This window comes from Musa acuminata, chromosome BXJ2-3 (genome assembly GCF_036884655.1).
Source record: "Musa acuminata AAA Group cultivar baxijiao chromosome BXJ2-3, Cavendish_Baxijiao_AAA, whole genome shotgun sequence".
Classification (NCBI taxonomy): domain Eukaryota; kingdom Viridiplantae; phylum Streptophyta; class Magnoliopsida; order Zingiberales; family Musaceae; genus Musa; species Musa acuminata.
In genome coordinates this window covers 31023615-31046091 of record NC_088340.1, presented here as the reverse complement: position 1 = coordinate 31046091, position 22477 = coordinate 31023615, and the positions used below count along the sequence as shown (strand labels likewise).

Genomic DNA, 22477 nt, shown 5'->3' with positions numbered 1-22477 from the left:
ATGTATATTTCCATGTTTATTCTCGCAATAGAACCGTCAGTGCTTCAACTCCATGGCGACCTCCTCGAGGAGTGCAGACATGACACGCTCCTCCACCAGACCCACAACGCCATCAACTTCTTCCACGCAAATGCCGTTCCTCCAGCCCAAGTCCCACATCGCGTTCAACCACCCATCTCCGCATCGGAGATCCCTCTCCAGTCTCACGTAAAGCCCGTCCGTGGAAGCCACCTTCTCGTCCGCCTTACCGTAACTGGCGAGCCTTCTCATTCCCCTGCTCATCTCCCCCACCAGCTTATCCATGGCCGCGTCGTCCGCTGACGAGCTCCTCGAGCAGGCCGGCAGCAGAGGGTGGGCGCAGAGATCTCGATGGCTCCTTTTACGCGCTACCGACTCCTCTGCGCAATCCCAATACAGCTTGGCATCTTCGTCAACCTGCTTCAGCTCAGCGAGGCTCATCTCATGCGCATGCGACAGGAGTGAGAGAAGTAAGGCTTCCAGGTATCCCTCTTTATCTTCTCTTTTAGCGGTGTTTCTGGCCTCGCTGCCAACAAGCTTCGCAACTGCTGCTTTTGCTTTGCCAGGACTTGTGCTGGGCTTCGGCATGATCTCGCACATGATCTTCTCTGTGAGATCATCAAGGTTACAAGGAAACGAAATTAATTTCTCGAGTTCCAACTCCGTGGATTCCAAGGCTGAGTGGATGCTGTACCATTAATGGCTGCTCTTGGGTGCAGCCTTCTCTGTTTAGGAGGTTGAGCCGCAGGTATAATAATGTTGATCGCTGATGCATCCTCTGCCTTGCGGGAAGGATCGATGATTCCTTCACCGTCTTTCCGCTCTGTAGTCTACAAAAACAGAGATGGTAATATCGAAGCATTCTAATGTGAATTAAGAGTTACAAGTCAGACCACCACCGAGTATATATATATATAAATTCTAAAGGATATCTTTGGAGCCAAAATGGTTGAAAGATTCTATGCATTTATAAATCATCTTTTATGCGCATCGATCGAACACTTTTCCATCAGAAGAAAAAGAAGCTTCTTTTTATTTGTTCTACCTTGAATTTGGCAGTCTTTTGAGCTGGTTTTGATCCAGTAACCTTCTTCTCTGTTGACGCAGTAATGGTGGAGCTCCTCGACACCGGTTGCTGTGGTCTCCCTCTGCCGAAAGCGATGCTCTGCTTTCGGGCCTCGGTTGATGCTGTTCTCGTCTTCTTGGCGTGAACCACCGGAGCTGCTGCAGTCTTCACATCTCTTCTGCTCTGTGCTTGCTTTCGATCCGAACCCGACTTTTGTCGCCCATCACACGCGGAAGAACCTGCTGCCATTCCACTCTTCGAGATCTCAACTTCCTTCCTTTCTGATTCGTGTGCCACTTGTCTTCCTGAAGTCTTACAGGAACCGAGCTCCTCCTGCTTCGCTCCTCTCCTCGACGATGTGGCTTCGTCATCCGTATCGAATCTTCTGCTGCGTTCGATCTTTTGCAGCATCGACCTTGTCGCCTCGGGCGCTCGAACCTGTTGTTTTCTTTTGATGGATTCGGCAGGGACTTGTTCCAATCCCATAAGCCTCGCGATCAAGCTTGGAGCTTTCATCTTCATGGGTTGACCCGAGGCTGTGATTGGATTCCTTGTGTTGACCTCTTCCTCGTGACGGGAGGCATTCGATCCACTTCTCGGATGGAAACCTAATGATCGGCTAGACGACGCCTTCTCATCGTCGGAAGAGTTCAGCAGCAGGCTGCGGCCGTAGAGGCTGTCTCTGATCACTTCTTTCAGCTCCGCCCCGCAGCTCCTCCACGAACGACTGCCGCAGAGCTTCTCTTCCTCCGGCACTGCCAATCTTCTCGACCCCTGCAACCCTCCTCCCTCCACGAGCTCTCCCTTGCCCAAAAACCCTGCCTTCTCCTTCGTCTTCTGAAGACCACGGCCGGCGTTCTTCGATCCGCCATCGAGGTTGACCACCTTGAACCATGAGCTGACCACGTAGCTCAGCCTGCGAGCTCGCCCGGAGATCTCCAACAGCTGCACGTCGCCACTCTCCCCGAAGGCCATCGCATCGCCTTCCCTCCTCGCCACCCAAGCCGATGCAATCGACAGCCTCTTCGGGGGATTCCACTACAGCAAAAGGCGATGCGGTTGACTCAAAATCTTCATTCAACCGTTCCAAATCGTTCTCTTCTGCCGACGGGATTTGCAATACGAATCCACAACCAGCTACCTTAAATTGGCTGAAACCATTATTCTATCCATATATAGGTATAAGACTACCACAGACGAGGCCAAACGATCCATGTCTTCCTCGCCAACAGAAGCATCAGCACGTCACTGAAATCTGTAGCAAATTTGACTGCGTGGAAGACTAACCCTTTCTTCGAAGAGAACAAGGGAGGAGAAAGAGACCTACCGGAGACATGAAGCGTATGATCTGCGTGGAAGATTAAGAAGAAAGACCTGTCTCCATCCCCACCAAGAAGAAATGCGATGTCTCGACTCGTCTACGTCGCGGAGCACGAGGAGGCGGAGGACGAGCGAGCCTTGTGCTTCCTGCTGGTCGTCACGCAGACTGAGCCCATTTAATTGGCGGGTCCATGCGATGCTGTTACTCCGCAGTAGGAGGAAGGAAGACAACGAAACCGTGCCGCAGACGCAGGACCAGATCTGTGAACCTTAGCCGTTTCCTCTTCCCTTTCATTTGATGTGGGGAGATCGTCTTCTCCAAGGAATAATGGAGGAGGAGTTGACCCACCATGTTTTCATCGATGAAAGCCCCCCTCGAAAGCGCTCTATCAGAGCGTTCGTTCGTAGAGCAGGTGGACACGATGGAGACGGTGAGGAGTCGCTCACGATGCATGATGGGATCGGATGAGGAGCGAGGAAGAGCAGCCCTCTAAACTTGGTTCTCGCTTGGGTTTTAAGCTGCATGATGGGATCGTCCCAGCAAATATATCTATCACCTCTTATTCCTTGTGCTTCCAATCGTTGTGGGGGGTTTGGTTATGGCATTCACGTCTCTGCAGCCTTTTTCTGATTCCGTGGGTGGGTATTGTGAGTGCACCAATTAAAATCTTCTCGAGAACAACAACAACAACAACAACAACAAAAAGATTCCTCACTGAATGAATGATTGTAGCTGCAGCTGTAAGTAAGGATACTATGATTTGATATCTCAGGTCTGATATCAAATATCAAATATAATGCACACATCATGATTGTTGTCCTTTGTCACTGTTTCTGCCCGATTGGTGACCGTATATTTTGGTTGAGGAAGGAACATTATGGATAAACTTTAATTATGCTTTTTTTAATCATAATCTAATTCTATAAAATAAAGTGACTTGATGTTTTTTTTTTGTCGAGGTCTAACATTAAATAGTAATACACAACTCTAGGCTTATAAACCGATTCAATTCTCTGAGATTAAACTCAGCAGTCAAAACCTCTTCATCTCCTCTCCTCTCCTCTTCCCATCTATTGTTCATGGTGGATGCATGCCTTTTATCCTGTCATCTTTTCAGAAGAGAAGGCAGTCCATTCATTAGTTATCATATGTGAGAGAGTTACTAGGCAGGCTGTCAATCTTGAGGGGCCCCACAGGAGGCTGCATGGAGTGCAAGGAAATCAATGGACATGGCTGAACAACGAAGAAAGCAGGAGGTCCTTGGCACTGAGATGATGACGGCCACCATTGGCTGCCACAAAGCACTGCACTGGTCTATCAACTTTTGCGTGGGCAAAAGAAAGATGACACTGTTGCAAAGTTTTGGGCAACCCACGAATTGGATCCTTTTGTTTTCTTTATTATTATTATTATTATTATTATTATTATTATTATTATTATTATTATTATTTTACAAAGTACAGAAGTTTAATCTTTGGCCGACTCATTGCCGTATGATTTACCAGCAGTAAAACTGTAAAAAATGAAAAGAAAAAAAATTGAACCTACCACTCGTTTTTTTTTTTTTTTTATCGTGACCTTTTTCTAAGTATGCATTAATTCAATCTCCATTTGTGATTAATTTGTCTAACTCTAAGGGTATCGAGTCATTTTCGATAAATACCCATTTGATATTTAAATTAGTCTAAAGCTACATTCAAATTTTTGATGAATGTACTTGGGGAGCCTTCTGCAATTAACTCTTAAGATCGTTACTCTCATGATCGATGTTGGCTATCATGAGTAGTTGATTTTGATCACGTAGTGCCAAGACAATGATACTTTGGCTTACTTGAGCACGTAACGTTGAGATACCGATATTAATATGTTAAATATATGTTGGCCATATGATTCTAAAGTGTTGGGCACGTGTCAATTGCATGACATTAATGTTACAGTCTTACTTGATTTTTTCGAAGTCACGTGACGTCCTTACGTGTTCATTCTTTAAGAGTCAGCCTCCACAAAACCTCATATGGTCCTTTAAAGACCCGTAAAAAAAAAGGACGAATTAGACGAAATATTTCATTTGGGATTCACAAGTAATCATTTCATCAAATACACTATAGCCAATGCAAATTATAAACATAGACTTCGCAAGCTCTAAACGACCACACAACAAAAGATTTAAAATGATCTATTATAAGTGTTCACGTGACAGAATCTTCATTTAAAAACCTAAAATGGTTACCAAAATCAATCAAAATAGGATTGTCAAACCTATGACCAATTCTCTACATGATGTGAAAAGTATGAATAAAATCGAAATGTACAGACATACATGAATAATCCATCATACTGAAATCCTTATAAGTGTTCACGTGATATAATCTTCATTTATAAACCTAAAATGATCATCAAATTCAATCAAAATAAGATTGTTAAACCTATGACTAATCCTCTGATGTGCAAAATATAAATAAAATCGGAAGATACAGACATACACCAGCATTATATCAAACACTCTGTTTATAACTTTATCCATAAAACTAAAGTGCGAGAGAGGTATTAGTATTGTGTCAGTTGTGTGAGAGAGCTAATTAAAGTGTCGATTATTCGATATTAACTTGATTAATGATTGATTATCCGATAAAATGATTCTCTACATTCGCTGCTGTACAGATGTCATAATATTATATCATATTAAGCAAATCGAAATGGAGGATCGACTCCTTACAAGTGCAAGCTCCAATTAGCATGCTGCTCATCTTAATGGTTTTTTATTTTCTTTAAGATAAGCGATGAGATTTGATCCCAAAAATCTTATTATATATAAAAAAAACAAGATCTTTATTAGGCAAAGCGCCCGTCAATTTCGTGGTATCATAAAATAGAGGACTTTGGTGTTTGATATAATGGATATTAAACTGGTGAACTTCATCAATCCGAATTAGGAAACTGTCTAATTTCCTACCCCAAGATACTTGGATCCAATTTAAACGGGTTGGATAGACAGACGTCTGTTTAGGAAAAGAATCCGACCCGTTATCAATCCTTGTGGTTGGGATTGGGGTCAGTGAAAGATCCAGAATTCCCGGGGCTATTTGCCAGTCTCGGAATCTATGGACCGGAAATCTGACCACCCACTTCTCTCCTCGACACAACAAACCCGGCCACAGCCCATAAATAGCCTCCTTTCCTATTTTATTCTTCTTCTTCTTCTTCCTTCCCTCCTTAACCCTCTCTTTCTTTCTCCTCCCTTCCCTCTTACATGCACCCCACGTCCTGACACAATCCCCGCTCCTCCCTTGGGTGCATGTCGGAGGTGGACTCCTCCTCAACCCGTTCTACCATTTGCCAAAGACGACGTCTCTCTCTCTCTCTCTCTCTCTCTCTGTTTGTCGCACTGAGCAGCGCTGCCCTCCTCGTCGTCCAAGGAACACCGTTTCGACCTGCCTTCCATTCCGTCTGCCGGCCGGGCATGCACAAGGCTTGCCTTGACATGGTGCCCTTTCGAGCCGTCGGCGCTTGATAGCTCGGTTTCTCGAGCTAGGACTTGGGTTTGACAGGTCGATGCACCGGGAGGAGATGTTGGAGGACACAGGCAACAGAGCACATACCTTAAGCTTCGAGGATGCGGGAGGGGGCGGGTCGCTTGCCGACGACAAGGTGCTCGTCAGGAGCCAGGGTTCAACAACGGCCAGCGACGCTTCGGAGGGCCAGCAGATCGGCACCGCGCCTGATCGCTCACCTGAGGAAGGACCCAAGTCAAGGCCGAGAAAGGATGGAAATGGCCCCCCATCAGGTAAGCCAGCAGCAATTACTTGTTCGAATATTAAAAATGATGATGACACATTGAGATTAATTGCAGCAAAATTACAGCCCACATTTTGGTCTCCCGGATTTGGACACCATATACAACAATATCGTTCTTGCAGTAACGAAGCTTAAATTTGATTGGGGGCATAGCTAACCTCACTGTGATGGAATCATTTCTCTTTGACAAACTCTTTTGGCAGATATGGAGTTGATGAAGGAGAAGTTCGCAAAGCTTCTTCTCGGTGAAGACATGTCCGGTGCAGGAACAGGAGTTTCCTCAGCTCTGGCTCTCTCTAATGCCATCACAAATCTTGCAGGTTTTGTCTAATATCTTGGCTCAGCAGTATCTCAATGTCACACAACAGTTGAAGCATTTCATATACAGCATATAGAACAAATAATGGGTATCAATGTATGTGATGTGATGTCATAAACTGGCCTTTCAAAACTTGCTTCCTTTCTGTAGATCGATCCCAAATCTTGCAGAAACAATACATTAATGCAACAATTATTCTGAAAATTATAAAGTTACATGCAGAATTCCAACTTGCATAAAAAATTCATCTCAACCAGAGACTTGTTTGCCGTTCCGATGCATACTTCAGCTATCCAAATGAACGTTCCCCCTCCCCCTCTAATGGTTCCCCATTGCTCATGCTTTATTCAGCTTCTGTTTTCGGAGAGCAGTGGCGCTTGGAACCGATGTCGGCAGAAAGGAAGGCAAGGTGGAGAAAGGAAATCGACTGGCTCTTATCCGTCACCGATCATATTGTGGAGTTTGTTGCCTCCCAGCAGACATCAGAGGATGGAAAACACATGGAGGTAAATAAGCTACCTTTCATCGACATCTAAGAACAACACTCGCAACATTTTCTCTTACAAAAACTACCCCGAGACCTAACCCGATTCAACACTTGTGTCATCCTCTTTACAGATAATGATAACACAGCAACGGAAAGATCTTCGCATGAACATTCCTGCATTGAGGAAGCTTGATGCGATGCTGATTGTAAGTAGATAACTTAACTTGGAGGAGATAGATGGTCCTCGGATGTACTAACCATAATCGATTCTGATATATATATATATATATATATGATCTTGATGGTGCGTACAGGAATACCTTGACAATTTCAAGGACCAAAAAGAGTTCTGGTACGTATCCAGAGATGCTGATGAATCCGAGAAGGGAAACGCACAGAGGACCGATGATAAGTGGTGGCTCCCAACCGTGAGAGTCCCTCCGAACGGGTTGTCGGAAGCATCAAGAAAATGGATTCAGCATCAGAAAGAGCTGGTGAACCAAGTGCTGAAAGCAGCTATGGCCATCAACGCGAATGTTCTAATGGAAATGGAGATTCCGGAAGACTACATCGAATCCCTTCCTAAGGTAGGCCATCTGAGTTTGATATCCTCACAACCCATAACTGGTTGGAATAAAAACTAGTGCAAGAGATGCTTTTGCCCGACTCAAATGCAGTGCGTATCACAATCATCTTCTGCTTCCGGAGCACCACTGCACTAATTGTGAAGTAGAGGCGGGAACTTACAACTTACATTCTGCAGGCCGGGAAAGTGATTTTGCTCCCATAGTAGCCAGACTCGCTACTTTAGGGAGTTCAACCATCTCATCAACTAGATGAATTTTCCTACTCTTTACCATGTGTGAACTTTGCAAAGGGAGTCACATTTAAATGTCTACCTACTCTTTGCACTGCTTTCCTATGTTCCTCCGCCAATAAATAGTCATCGACCAATTTTCATGACACAACAGAACGGTAGATCAAGCCTCGGAGATGCACTATATCGAAATATTACAGAGGAAGACTTTGATGCCGAAGCGTTCCTTGAATCCGCGGACTTATCGACCGAGCACAAGATCCTAGACCTCAAAGATCGCATCGAAGCATCTGTTGTCATCTGGAAGAGGAAGATGCACAACAAAGACGTCAAATCATCATGGGTTTCAGCCGTCAGCTGGGGGAAGCGGGAGCAGTTTGAAGATAGAGCAGAAACAATTTTACTCATTCTCAAGCACAGATTCCCTGGAATCCCTCAATCACAGCTGGACATAAGCAAGATCCAATACAATAAGGTATTTCTTCCTACCACTAGAATGAACGTTATTTCTTCTCTAAAAATATTTTACTCTCTGTACGTACGTACGTATAGGATGTGGGCTACTCTATCCTCGAAAGCTACTCGAGGATTCTAGAAAGTTTAGCTTTCACCGTGATGTCTCGGATAGAAGATGTTCTTCGAGCAGATTCTCTCGCTCAAGATCCGGCTCATGGCAAGTTACTGGATTCAGAACAAGTTACTGGAACGGCCAAATCCCTCGTCGATACAGCGGAGGAAACCGAAAAGCTTAATAAACTAGAATCAAACGGTTCCATGACACTGTCAGATTTCATGGAATGGGAGATGGATCAAGATACTGAGACGAAGGAGGAGGAGGAGGAGGAATCAGGTAATTTGGATTAAATGTTCGATTCAGAAGATTGATGAAACAGTCTTACTGGTAGTGTTACTACTGACGAGAAACAAATTTCCCATTGAGATACCAGAGACCGGAGGAGGGGCTTAAGCAGCAGCAGCAGCACTACAGCTTGCTTGCCTCTATTATATTAACAAGCCCCACGAGCCAAGGTGGACGAAAGATGATGGACGCTTGGGATGGTTACGAATGACAATGTACATAAATTTTATCGGAGCTTCTCAGGATCAAAGTCTAACAGCTATTATTGTGTTCAGACAACAGTGTGCTGCTTTCCTTTCTTGGATGCCCTGTTGAATTCTTGATGATGATGATGCATATCTCATATTATGACTGATACCAGTAATTCATTCCTTGCTGACACCCAACATCAACTAAATAATACAAGAGATTTTGTATGATTACACTTGGATATGCATTTACTGTTTCCTAATTTCACCAACATTATATTGACTCCCTATTTTACAGAGATAAATCTTATATGCAGGGACAATTCATAAAGCAGTTGACAACTTGTTACTTGAATCCATCCTTTTTCTTTATATATTAACAAAGATAAGAGAGAAATTTGAGTATGGTGACTCACTTAAAGACTGTACAACTAACCTACAACCAAGAACACATTAACACTACTTATCTCATTCAAAAAAATCACTCTCAGGTTCTCCCTAATTATGGGTTTTCCGATCAATGCAGCTTATGAAATCACATGCTCATGCCCATCTTTTTACGTTTAATGGACAAAAATCAACATACTGCATTGAATTCAAACAAATAGGTGAAGAAGAGTTAATCTGATCGGAGCAACGATATTGAGCCAAAAAAGGACCATGTCCAGATCATTTTACCTTTGGCGTTACATGTGAAGCTGATCGAACGGGTAGACATCCCTCCTGAGGTGAGGAAATGATCGAGCTTCTTCTTCGTTTATGCAGACCACTACATCTTGCAGCGAGGCCTGGGCTTAGATGGCAGCCGAGCCACCTTTCTCGATCGCAGCATGCTGCCGGAAGTCGTGGAAATTAGGCAGGCGAGCACACAGTCGCCCGCCACTCACTTAACTAGTTTAGTTTAAATTTTACGGCACCATTATGTATCCATTTGCAAAGATCAATATCTCCGAAACCTCCTATTATCCCTTAAGACCTACAAAAGAGAAAATGAGTAAAAGAAAACGTCTCACTCGGGATTCACAAGCAATCATTTCAGTAAACACTTCATAGTCAATACAAATTACAAACAAACTTCACAAGCTCTGAACGGTCGCACAACAAAAGGTCCACTATAAACCGAAATCCCCATAAGTGTTCATATGACACAACATTTATTTGCAAGCTTATGACGGCCACCAAAACCAAAGAAAATGGGGTTGCTAAGTCTACTGTTAGCCCTTTACATGTTGTGCAAAGCATGAACAAAACCGAAAGATACGAAAATACATGAGCATTATATCAAATACCCTGTTTATAATTTTGTCCATGACATTCTCCCCCACTTATTCCTTTGACATCCTCATCAAAGCCTTTGCAGACGTTGCATCTCCTCGCATTTGCTGAGTCTTCAATTTTCTACTCCAATTGCAATGCACCTCTTGGCTCCCAATTGCACTCTGCCACTATTGTTGAGTAGTCAAACTTTGATTCGCTATGCTGCTTCAACTCGCCAATGACTTTGACTTTGGTGTGGGGTTGGTTGAGTTGTGTTGATCCTTGTTGTTTCCTACATATCTCTCAAATAAAGAAAAAAACCATCATTAGTATGTGCTAGTCTCTCAAATGCATCATGCCGCCTGAACTAAGTAAATGCTTGTTGGAGCTTTAACGAGCATTGCCTCATAGACTTTAAAATTTTTGAGTCATTCCTCCGTAAAATTTATCTATCGATTCTTTTTCCATTTAGTTGTCATTTCTAAGTAGGTTCGCATCACTTTTGCTTTCGATAGACATTATGTTAGAAAATAAAGGGAATAATCTACTCTCAGTAACACTGATCACCATTACCGAGGACTTGACAACTATTATCTTCTATTAAGTTTCTTCGAAGGGTCTTTGAACCTATGCAAAGCTCCACTATTGGATATATAAAAGAATTAGGGTACTTGATTTCGCCCATTCTCTTAAAAGTTGAGAAGACAAAGGTTATTTAACTTCACTTGCCTCCTCAAGGGTTGTACTCTATGCATCGAGCTGGTTATTAGCCTTTGCCCGCTCTTTGTTCACACTTCTAAAGCACTCAAAGTGTTTGCACTCCTTGTGTTAAGTTAGCTACTATAATTTACCTTTTCAATACCATCGAACTTTTGGAATGCAAGAAGTTTTCACCCCAACGTAGAACAAGTATTTACTAGTTTTGATCGTCTCTAGGATTGTACCGTCTTTTTCATCATCTTTGTCGCCTACTCCTCTTAGTTGCAAAGGTGCAACACCACGTACTGCCTAGTTTATTCCTTGGTTGAACATTCTTGCATCGACCCGAAGTTCTCCACTTTTGACTATCTTGATAAGAAGCTCATTGACACCGGTCTTATGAAGTTCCCTGACCTTTGCCTTTCAACTTTATCTCGGTACATTGAGTTTGCCTTTGCATTCTCTGCCTCCTCGACCCTTTTCATGACCACTTAAGTACTCTCCCTCAAAGAGAACAAAGGATCAATGACTTCGCGGAAGTCCCACCTATATAGCCCATGGCTCTACTATCCATCACCTCGTATCTGTGTTCCTTTCTTTATGATCAGTAGATCTGCCTCTGTGGTTCTATGGCACTCCGCCAAGTCTACCTCCATTCTAATCGATGCTTAGTTTTGGGTAGCTAGGCCTCCCTAGACTCATCGTCGCTTCCTTACCCCTTTCAACCTTCTGCTTCAATATCTCTTTGTTCTACGAGTAATTCTCCTTGGTTGATGGAAAAACAAAATATAACTCCCATGTTGTAGGGTTTACAGTGATTCTATTCTCCTTAGCATACTCGGCCTTGTCCTCTGACTTGTCGGGCTCCCTTAAGCGATATGAAGTATGGAGTAGTCCAACTCTTTAGTCACTCTGATTATACCTCTATATTATCAAGTCCCCCCCATGTGACTCACTAGTACTTGCATTCGATATACTCCCTCGATGGTACATAGCTCCCATATGCTGATAACCGAGGCTTTTATCTAATGCAAAATTTGATGTACATACAAAAGACTCACCTCTATGATACCATGGTATTCATTCCTTGAATCCATAACCTTTCTTGTCATCGTGTTGTTCATCGAAGTGAAGCTCTTAGTAGCTCCCGATCATACATCTATGTATCACATTGCCATGAACTATTCCAAGTGTGGAGTTTTAGGTAGCGATTGGAAGAGCGTAATCGCAGCCCTATTGTATGGATCACCACTAGAGAGGAGGGTGCTTGATCTCCTTCATCCTCTCCTACAGATCTATAGGGATTCGGAGATATATAGTCTCTCTAGGTAAACCACAACTATCTTATATGCTGATTTAAGTTTCGTAGGTTTTTACACACCAATCTTCGCACGACGACGAACACATTTTTAAAAAAATTGGGGATTTTTGTTTTCTATTATTCTGTTGTGCATGTGATGTCGCGCCTAGATTTTCCTATAGTGGTATCAGAGCTTGGTTATTTATGCGAAAGATTAGTTTTAAATTATGTGTGTTGTGTTTTGGAAAAGCTTTTGTCGTCAAAACTATGACGCAAAAGGCAAGAAAGGGCAGCAACTCTTGTTGCCCTTGCTGTGCTCGTAGAATGGCCAAAGGCTACTTACAGCCTTGGCCATCTACGGTGGCTGACTGGTTGCGGGTTGTAGGCAAGCAACCGTAGGGGCGACGCCTGTGGGTGCTTCGCCCGCGAGGCCAATGTTGCCTATGGGCATTATGCCCTCGAGCTGAATTACCCGTAGGGGCACCCGCCCGTGGGGTAGCATCGCCTACGGGTTGTCACAGACAAACTTCTAACAGGATATTCAATGTAATGCTTATGTATGTCCGTGTCTTTTGGTATGTTCATTCTTTGCCTAGCATGTAGAGAGACAGCCAAAGGCTTAATAGTCCCATTTTAGTTGGGTTTGGTGGCCGCTTTAGGGTTGTAAATAAAGGTTGTGTCATGTGGACACTTGCGAGAGATTTTCGATCTATAGTGGACCATTTTGACCCTTTGATATGCAACTATTCAGAGCTTGTAAAGTCTACTTGTAATTTGCATTGTCTATGAAGTGTTTCCTGGAATGTTTGCTTGTGGATCCCGAGTGAGGCATTTTCTTTAACCCGTTTTCTCTTTTGTGGGTCCTAAGGGACCATGGGAGACTTCGGGGAGGCTGACCTTTGCGAACGGACACGCAAGGGTGCCGCACGACTTAGGTAAAACCAGTTAAGTTCGTGACAGATGGTATCAGAGTGGGACAAGCACTCATAGAAATACTTAATATGCAAACGTAGGGGACCTAGCGGGGCTGCGTTGAGGATAGTCAGCACACACGTGACCGTTTAGGGGAAAAAGGGCATGGAAATGTAGGGAAAAGGAGTCGCTCGGAGGAGCGGGCATCTGAGATTGGCATTCAGAAGAATGGCCAACCCTTCGCGTAAGAGGTACCACGAGAACAAGCAAGCTTGGAAGAATGTGGAGTGCATAAAGGTTGGAATGGCTGAGTTTGAGCTACGGCTCAACGTTAACAACTATACTTGATGGTGCTCAAGGCAAGTGAGGCGCTTGGTAAAGGATGAGACCATGCAAGGTGGAATGAGTTGCTCAGCGACCGAAAGAGTTGTGTAAAGCTCATAGAGGTGAGGGGAATTGCTAACTCAAAGAATTCGGTACTCATACATGGGCTTGTATGCGGACGATGGAATGTTCGCGGCTATCCCAAGGCGACCAAAACTCGGCACCATAGAGCATTGAAACTTTCTCTTCGGCATGTGAAGGATACATCCGTAGGAGGCTGAAGTGTGTAACGAGTTCAGCATGTTACTAGGCCATGAGTGGTGCAGCGGGGGCTGTATTGACATGGAGTCGCAATCTAGCAAGTGCGTTTGCAGGAGGCAGAACAATGTACAGTTTGTTCAGCAAATCGGAGTAGTCCAAGGAGATGGTGGTCTCCGAAACGAAGAGAGATGTTACTCCAATAGGACAGTTATCCAGGAGGGATAAGTTCCGGCTCTCTAGAGGGAGAATCATGTGGGACGGACCTCACATGTTGAGGAGGAGTATCTCAACAAACAACAACTCCACGAAGCTCAATGGACTGAGCAAGCGACGAGGAGTCGTCGCATGATCTCGTTCGAGAGAATGCATTAGTGGATGCATAGCAAGATTAAGTGGGGGAGTGACCCAAAGCAACAAAAATGAAGGCACACTTGGAGTCGATATGGAGATCGGACTCAAGGGAGAGCTGACCCGTGGAAAGGTGGGCGCGAGGGCCACCATCAACTCAATGCAAAAACGAGGAGCGGAGCAACTTGGGTGTAACTTGGTGAAGTACCCAAGCCGCATAAAGGGAGCCAGCATAGAAGATGGAAAATGGAGCGGAGGCACAGTGCTTTCCTTGGACAGAGGTCAAGGACATGAACTCTTGCAGAGGCAAGAGCAGGATCATGTTATTCCATGGGTCCTTCATTCTGACGGAGCATACTCATCTTGTATGGTGCCAAAGACGAAGGGAGCTTCTGGGCACATGCTGTTAGGATCGAGAGCACTAAGAGGGGGGGGGGGGGGGGGTGAATTAGTGCAGCGGAAATATTTCAGCGATTAAAACCGAAAGCTGCATTCGTTTGATAAAAACGATTTCGATGTAAAAGTCGATTCTAAGATTACTTTAACTTAAGATTAAGCGAGATGACGTTAAAGTAAATCTACAAAGGCAGTTTGCAGTTTATGATAAAAATCATAATGCAAGCGCAAACTGAAATGCAACGTTCGTATGATAAAACCGGTTTACGTCTAAATGTCAATTTTGAAGATACTGAACTTTGAGATATGTTTTATAAATGCACAAAAAGGCAGTTTGCAGTTATGATTGAAATCAAAACGTAAATGTAAACTGAAATGTAATGATCGTACGAAAAAGTTGATTTACGTCTAAATGCAGATTCGGAAAGTTCTGAACTTAGAAACTCGTTCATAAAAGCGCAGAAGGCAGTAGCTATTTAGGAGGTTTGCAGTAAAGATAAAATGCTCAAAGTAAATGCAAACCGAGATTTAGAGTGGTTCGGTCAATCTTGACCTACTCCACTTTTGGCTTCCTCCACCGACGAGGTCACCGACGTCAATTAGAGGCCTTCCTTCAATAGGCGAAGGCCAACCACCCTTTTACAGTTTCACTCCCTTTGACGGGCTTAGGAGACAACCCTGACAGAATTTTCTCTCCTCTCTTTACAACTAAGAACTTGGAAGAACAGAGGGAGAAGAACTTTTGGCCTCTACAACAATTTTGATCTCTAAGAATCACAGAAAAAGATCAAGATTTCGGTGTATGTCTGTGCTCTTTTAGTGCTGAATGGGTGGGGTATTTATAGGCCCCAACCCAGTTCAAATTTGGAGCTCAAAACTGTCAATTCCCGGAATTTCGGGATCAGGCGGTTCACCTCCTGACTGGAGCGGTTGCACCGCCTGGCAGAGCTCGAAGACTGAGCCTCTGGGCGGTGCCACCTCCTGTCAGGGGCGGTTTTACCTCCTGCCAGAGCTCGAAGGCTGAGCTTAGGCGGTTGCACCTCCTGACTGAGGCGGTTGCACCGCCTGGCAGAGCTCGAAGACTGAGCTCAGGTGGTGCCACCTCCTGTCAGGGGCGGTTGCACCTCCTGTTAGAGCTCGAAGACTGAGCTCAGGCGGTGCAACCTCCTGACTGGGGCGGTTGCACCGCCCAGTCTCGCTCGGGGACTGCCTCCTGGGCGGTGCTACCTCTTACCCTAGCGGTGCTACCTCCTAGCACTATTTTAGGTCCGAATGGGTTGATTCATTCGGCCCAATTTGGGTCTTTCAGGGGCCCGATTGCCCCAAGATTAATTTAATGGGATCACCTCCCATTTCTAACTTAATCATTGTGCTAACTACGATTATTTCCTAAGACATTTACTGCAACTTGCTCCGGTACGTCAATCGCTTCTTCCGGCGAGCTGTGGATATCCCATGCATTTCTCAGCAGGATGTTCATCTCTTAATCTATGGATGTACTCATACATCTTTGCTAACTTCTTTCTGGGTTTCCTGCTAGGGAACATTTTGGCACAGGTTTATATGGTTTAAATTGGGTCAAAAGACCCTTTGTTTACAAGTGAAATTTTAAAATTGGTAGCATCTAAGAAGTTAAAAACCATATGTGCAATTTATATCTTTATTACCTGATCAAATGAGTGTGTAGGTTATCATCTTTGGCCTATGCATTAAATTTGTCTGGTGACCATGGAAAAGTTGGTAGTTCACTACCAAAATTTCAGATTTAAGTGCTGTTAATATATTTTGAAACAATTTTTCTGTAGCTGAGTTACTTCTCAAAAAGCTTGTTGCCATTATTATGCATAATGTAAATGTGCTTATTTTGAAGAGCAACTGTAGTAAGTTTTGATTTTCAGATTTTCCACAAGCGAATGCCTCCCGAAGCTATAGATCTTACATCACGCCTTCTCCAATACTCCCCATGTTTTCGTTGCTCTGCAGTAAGTACTTTTCTCCACTTTTTTCAAGTCAATAAAGCATTTAACAACTTTCTAATATGCTAGAGTTAAAGCTTATTATGGTTGGATTTTGTTTCCTAAGATTTGTAAACATATTATTTTTTATTGTTTGGATTAAAAAAAAATGGCCCTGTGCCTAAGGCTTCTGCCAATTTGGGATATAGGGAGGGACAATTGTCCTTGATCACCTTTTGTACTTGCATGAACAAATTAAAAATGTTGATTTTTTTCCCTTCACTTTTGTGAATTTGATCTTTGTCCAGCTGGAAGCATGTGCCCATCCCTTCTTTGATGAGCTACGAGAACCTAATGCGCGATTGCCAAATGGTCGCCCTCTGCCTCCTCTTTTCAACTTTAATCAAGAAGTACGAATGCTAACTTTTTAAAGCTTTGTCTGCAAATTTTGATGTTCCCCATTTGTACTGCTATGTTTTTTCTCTAACTGAAATTTAATTGACAAAAATTGATAAATAAGAATCTATCAGCTGCATATATCGGTTTGCTTTCTTGCTGATTATTGATAATATTAACATAATATTGATAATTTATTCACATAGGGGGCGGTTGGGAATAATTCAATACATTTGTGTGGGTCAAGCATGCTATTGTATCTCTTACTTGAATTGGGGATTAGGCAGGGGTCTGATGGGACTTTCGAGAGGTAGGTTGAGATGGTTTGTAAAACCCATACCATTCCCATCCTATTATACATTGCAGTATGCACTTTATGTGCCTTGCCATGTACTTGCGCAGATACAATACCGGATTTTATTTATATGGACTCACACTGCAACACAAGTTTTCTCCTGTAGACAGCAAGGATTTGTCAATTAAATTCCTGGTCATTGATATCTCGAATCAGCTATGCTACACAACCATGTTCTAGACATCATGCACAGAAGCACCTATATTTCAGTATCCAACAACTTAATATTGGATTATTTCCTAAACATGCCCATGCCGACTGGACTTTGTCCACAATTTAGACCTCAGCTATGTTAGCAAATGATGATTTCTAACAAAGCTAAGCAATTGTCTCTCTAAATTTTGTGTTAGACTTTTCTATGCGCTGGTGGCCTTTTTGATATCTTCCAGTCATCTTCAGATCTGATTGATGACTTTTTTGAGGTAAAAGTTGTCAATGATGATTGTCCGGAAGAGATAATAAAAAAATTTGCTTCAACAATCATGAAGTTTGTCAGCTTTGCCAACATTGAATTGCTTTTCCTTTTACCCTTTTAGAAAAATGGCATAAAAAGTTTACCCCTTTTTCCATCAATTTTTAAGCTGCTTCCCTGGATGACCAGTTTAGCATATGCTATGCTGATGTGAGATCTTGGATGCCTGTGAACTCCATTTCTGTGGTCCAAGGAAATGAAAGGGCGTGCTTAGGATGATTCTTAGAGTGAGAAGGGCTGGGATTCTGAAAGTGACCGTTCACTTGGCATCCTGGTTGTTATCTGGAGATATAGCAATTACACATCCGTACAAACTTGAATAGTTGCATGAAAACGGTCAACACTGATGGATATTAATAGGCTGCTTTGTGTTTGCAGTTGGCTGGAGCATCACCAGAGCTTATTAACAAATTGATTCCAGAACATGTGAGGCGGCAATCTGGTCTCGGTTTCTTGCATCCAGCCGGGACATAAACTCATAACACTTCCGAAGTGTGGTTCTCAGAAGATAGAAGGCCCTTGTATTGTTCATTTCATGTCCATGAGAAAGTTTAGGAAAAAGATGGCTCACTTGATGGAAGCTGACAAGGCATAGCTTCTGGACTGTTTAGGTGGGTCCCTAGCCGATGCTCCTATAAACTTGTGACTCTTTGAGTGTTAAGATATATGACTAGAGGGCAGGGTGCAGGTTTCTTCGCAGTGTTGTTTGGCTGATACATTTCTGTTCTCAATGATTAGCCTGGTTATCTTGGTTTCTATTTAATAGTACTGGAGGATGGTAATTTTAAGGTGGTTTGATGTAGTAGCCTGTTGTGTAAATGTAATACCTGATTCATAGTTTGGATGGTGTGGAGCTGGAAACTGGGAAATCCATGTATCACCCCAATTTATATTGTATCTTCGACCTCTGCTTCGAGTCTGATGACTGCTAACCTATTGATTTATGACTTGTGCCTGCTCATGCAAGCGTTGGTGATGATTTCTACAGCCTTAACCACTGCAGCTAGTGACGCACTTATCAGAGATGGTCAATGCACAAGGAGTTTGGTGGAAATCCAAGGTAAACCACTACAAAGTATGCCTTGTTTTATGTCAGCATGATGGATTGTGCTTAGAAATAAGTTTTCATCACCGCAAAGTTGGTAGTTGATTTAGGTTTGTGCCTTTTTGGCAATTAAGAGAAGCTAGAGAATGCTTTTGTCATCATGGCCATGTAATAATAGTAGCAAGCTGTTCATTGCCTGGTGCTTATGTTGTCACACAAACAATGAATATAACATGAGTGGAATGGCTTTTGTCTGTGTGCTTGCTTCATCATCAATGATTTAGGTCGTCGTTTGTGTGTCGGCAATCGGCCCACCTGCCTCAAGTCAAAAAATATGATTTGGCTGTGTTGTTGTTGTTGTCTTCTACTTTTGTGTGCAGGCCTCCTGTGATTTCCAAATGAGAAGGCTACCAAACCCAAGTTATTGACTTGTGGCAGAGGAGGCATTCTCTTCAGGAGAAGTCCCAACGCATGTGCTGCTTCATTCTCTGTGGCATGTGGAAGACAGCACGAGGTTCCATACCACCAAAGTGTCCTGTAATTGTCAACCACCCTTCAGAAGTTGGGGAATTTATGTCTTCTCAAAATCTGGAAACAGTCTTTTTGCCCATGCAAATTTTTCATGGCATGTTCTTTCAAATATTAAAATCTTTCTTGTGCATTCTTGTTTGACATTGGCTGGTTTTTGAGTTACATTGGCATGCAAAATGCCTACACTAGTTTTTAGTATTTCTTACTATCATAATAAGTCTGTAAAAAGTGTTGATATCTTTTAGATTTTTAACTAAAAATTCAACGATAGTTGGCTATCCAACATTCTGATACAAGTTCATATATATATATATATATATATATATATATATACCTTAAAATATTTTATGTATTATGGTAACATCGTGAAAGTTTAATCTCATATCGAATATCAGAAATGAATAATGACTTGACTTTACTTATAAGAACTTGATAATTGTATTAAGTTATATGTGATGACAAATAATATATGATGAGGGCTCTATTGAAGAGTATATGATGACGTGAAACAACCACTAGATTGGACCTCACATGCACAATATTATAGTTTAATTTTATTAGTTTCTTTCTTATAAGGATTTAAGGATTATTTAATTGTTTAAGTGCAGGGGATTATAATATCCAACTTGCGTTAGATAGATCTAATATTAGTAATTTAAATTCAATATATATATATATATATATATATATATATATATATATATATATATATATATATATATATATATATATATATATATATATATATATATATATATATATATATATATATATATATATATATAGAGAGAGAGAGAGAGAGAGAGAGAGAGAGAGAGAGAGAGAGAGAGAGAGAGAGATATGGATGCTCAGAACACTTGACACAGTCATTTGTGTCAAATGGATCATGGAGATATATGTATATTTCCATGTTTATTCTCGCAATAGAACCGTCAGTGCTTCAACTCCATGGCGACCTCCTCGAGGAGTGCAGACATGACACGCTCCTCCACCAGACCCACAACGCCATCAACTTCTTCCACGCAAATGCCGTTCCTCCAGCCCAAGTCCCACATCGCGTTCAACCACCCATCTCCGCATCGGAGATCCCTCTCCAGTCTCACGTAAAGCCCGTCCGTGGAAGCCACCTTCTCGTCCGCCTTACCGTAACTGGCGAGCCTTCTCATTCCCCTGCTCATCTCCCCCACCAGCTTATCCATGGCCGCGTCGTCCGCTGACGAGCTCCTCGAGCAGGCCGGCAGCAGAGGGTGGGCGCAGAGATCTCGATGGCTCCTTTTACGCGCTACCGACTCCTCTGCGCAATCCCAATACAGCTTGGCATCTTCGTCAACCTGCTTCAGCTCAGCGAGGCTCATCTCATGCGCATGCGACAGGAGTGAGAGAAGTAAGGCTTCCAGGTATCCCTCTTTATCTTCTCTTTTAGCGGTGTTTCTGGCCTCGCTGCCAACAAGCTTCGCAACTGCTGCTTTTGCTTTGCCAGGACTTGTGCTGGGCTTCGGCATGATCTCGCACATGATCTTCTCTGTGAGATCATCAAGGTTACAAGGAAACGAAATTAATTTCTCGAGTTCCAACTCCGTGGATTCCAAGGCTGAGTGGATGCTGTACCATTAATGGCTGCTCTTGGGTGCAGCCTTCTCTGTTTAGGAGGTTGAGCCGCAGGTATAATAATGTTGATCGCTGATGCATCCTCTGCCTTGCGGGAAGGATCGATGATTCCTTCACCGTCTTTCCGCTCTGTAGTCTACAAAAACAGAGATGGTAATATCGAAGCATTCTAATGTGAATTAAGAGTTACAAGTCAGACCACCACCGAGTATATATATATATAAATTCTAAAGGATATCTTTGGAGCCAAAATGGTTGAAAGATTCTATGCATTTATAAATCATCTTTTATGCGCATCGATCGAACACTTTTCCATCAGAAGAAAAAGAAGCTTCTTTTTATTTGTTCTACCTTGAATTTGGCAGTCTTTTGAGCTGGTTTTGATCCAGTAACCTTCTTCTCTGTTGACGCAGTAATGGTGGAGCTCCTCGACACCGGTTGCTGTGGTCTCCCTCTGCCGAAAGCGATGCTCTGCTTTCGGGCCTCGGTTGATGCTGTTCTCGTCTTCTTGGCGTGAACCACCGGAGCTGCTGCAGTCTTCACATCTCTTCTGCTCTGTGCTTGCTTTCGATCCGAACCCGACTTTTGTCGCCCATCACACGCGGAAGAACCTGCTGCCATTCCACTCTTCGAGATCTCAACTTCCTTCCTTTCTGATTCGTGTGCCACTTGTCTTCCTGAAGTCTTACAGGAACCGAGCTCCTCCTGCTTCGCTCCTCTCCTCGACGATGTGGCTTCGTCATCCGTATCGAATCTTCTGCTGCGTTCGATCTTTTGCAGCATCGACCTTGTCGCCTCGGGCGCTCGAACCTGTTGTTTTCTTTTGATGGATTCGGCAGGGACTTGTTCCAATCCCATAAGCCTCGCGATCAAGCTTGGAGCTTTCATCTTCATGGGTTGACCCGAGGCTGTGATTGGATTCCTTGTGTTGACCTCTTCCTCGTGACGGGAGGCATTCGATCCACTTCTCGGATGGAAACCTAATGATCGGCTAGACGACGCCTTCTCATCGTCGGAAGAGTTCAGCAGCAGGCTGCGGCCGTAGAGGCTGTCTCTGATCACTTCTTTCAGCTCCGCCCCGCAGCTCCTCCACGAACGACTGCCGCAGAGCTTCTCTTCCTCCGGCACTGCCAATCTTCTCGACCCCTGCAACCCTCCTCCCTCCACGAGCTCTCCCTTGCCCAAAAACCCTGCCTTCTCCTTCGTCTTCTGAAGACCACGGCCGGCGTTCTTCGATCCGCCATCGAGGTTGACCACCTTGAACCATGAGCTGACCACGTAGCTCAGCCTGCGAGCTCGCCCGGAGATCTCCAACAGCTGCACGTCGCCACTCTCCCCGAAGGCCATCGCATCGCCTTCCCTCCTCGCCACCCAAGCCGATGCAATCGACAGCCTCTTCGGGGGATTCCACTACAGCAAAAGGCGATGCGGTTGACTCAAAATCTTCATTCAACCGTTCCAAATCGTTCTCTTCTGCCGACGGGATTTGCAATACGAATCCACAACCAGCTACCTTAAATTGGCTGAAACCATTATTCTATCCATATATAGGTATAAGACTACCACAGACGAGGCCAAACGATCCATGTCTTCCTCGCCAACAGAAGCATCAGCACGTCACTGAAATCTGTAGCAAATTTGACTGCGTGGAAGACTAACCCTTTCTTCGAAGAGAACAAGGGAGGAGAAAGAGACCTACCGGAGACATGAAGCGTATGATCTGCGTGGAAGATTAAGAAGAAAGACCT

General features: G+C 43.6%; 2 protein-coding genes, 1 long non-coding RNA gene and 1 pseudogene across 3 annotated transcripts; 2 read left to right on the top strand and 2 right to left on the bottom strand.

The window, feature by feature from the left end:
* Window positions 1-36: 36 nt before the first annotated feature.
* On the bottom strand, window positions 37-2059 carry LOC135607684 (uncharacterized). Its single transcript, XM_065099681.1, has 3 exons — window positions 1064-2059; window positions 713-848; window positions 37-626 (listed from the first exon to the last, which is right to left on the bottom strand). The coding sequence occupies exons 1-3, from the start codon at window positions 2057-2059 to the stop codon at window positions 37-39; spliced, it is 1722 nt and encodes a 573-aa protein (XP_064955753.1).
* A 3563-nt stretch (window positions 2060-5622) lies between these two features.
* LOC135607681 (rho guanine nucleotide exchange factor 8-like) lies at window positions 5623-9063 on the top strand (annotated as a pseudogene).
* Window positions 9064-15872: 6809 nt separating this feature from the next.
* On the top strand, window positions 15873-19249 carry LOC135607683 (uncharacterized). The gene is made up of 4 exons (XR_010485229.1): window positions 15873-16349; window positions 16631-16732; window positions 17924-18605; window positions 18971-19249. It is a non-coding gene; the product is annotated as an uncharacterized LOC135607683 (long non-coding RNA).
* An 804-nt stretch (window positions 19250-20053) lies between these two features.
* Window positions 20054-22076, bottom strand: LOC135607680 (uncharacterized). The gene is made up of 3 exons (XM_065099679.1): window positions 21081-22076; window positions 20730-20865; window positions 20054-20643 (listed from the first exon to the last, which is right to left on the bottom strand). The coding sequence occupies exons 1-3, from the start codon at window positions 22074-22076 to the stop codon at window positions 20054-20056; spliced, it is 1722 nt and encodes a 573-aa protein (XP_064955751.1).
* Window positions 22077-22477: the final 401 nt, after the last annotated feature.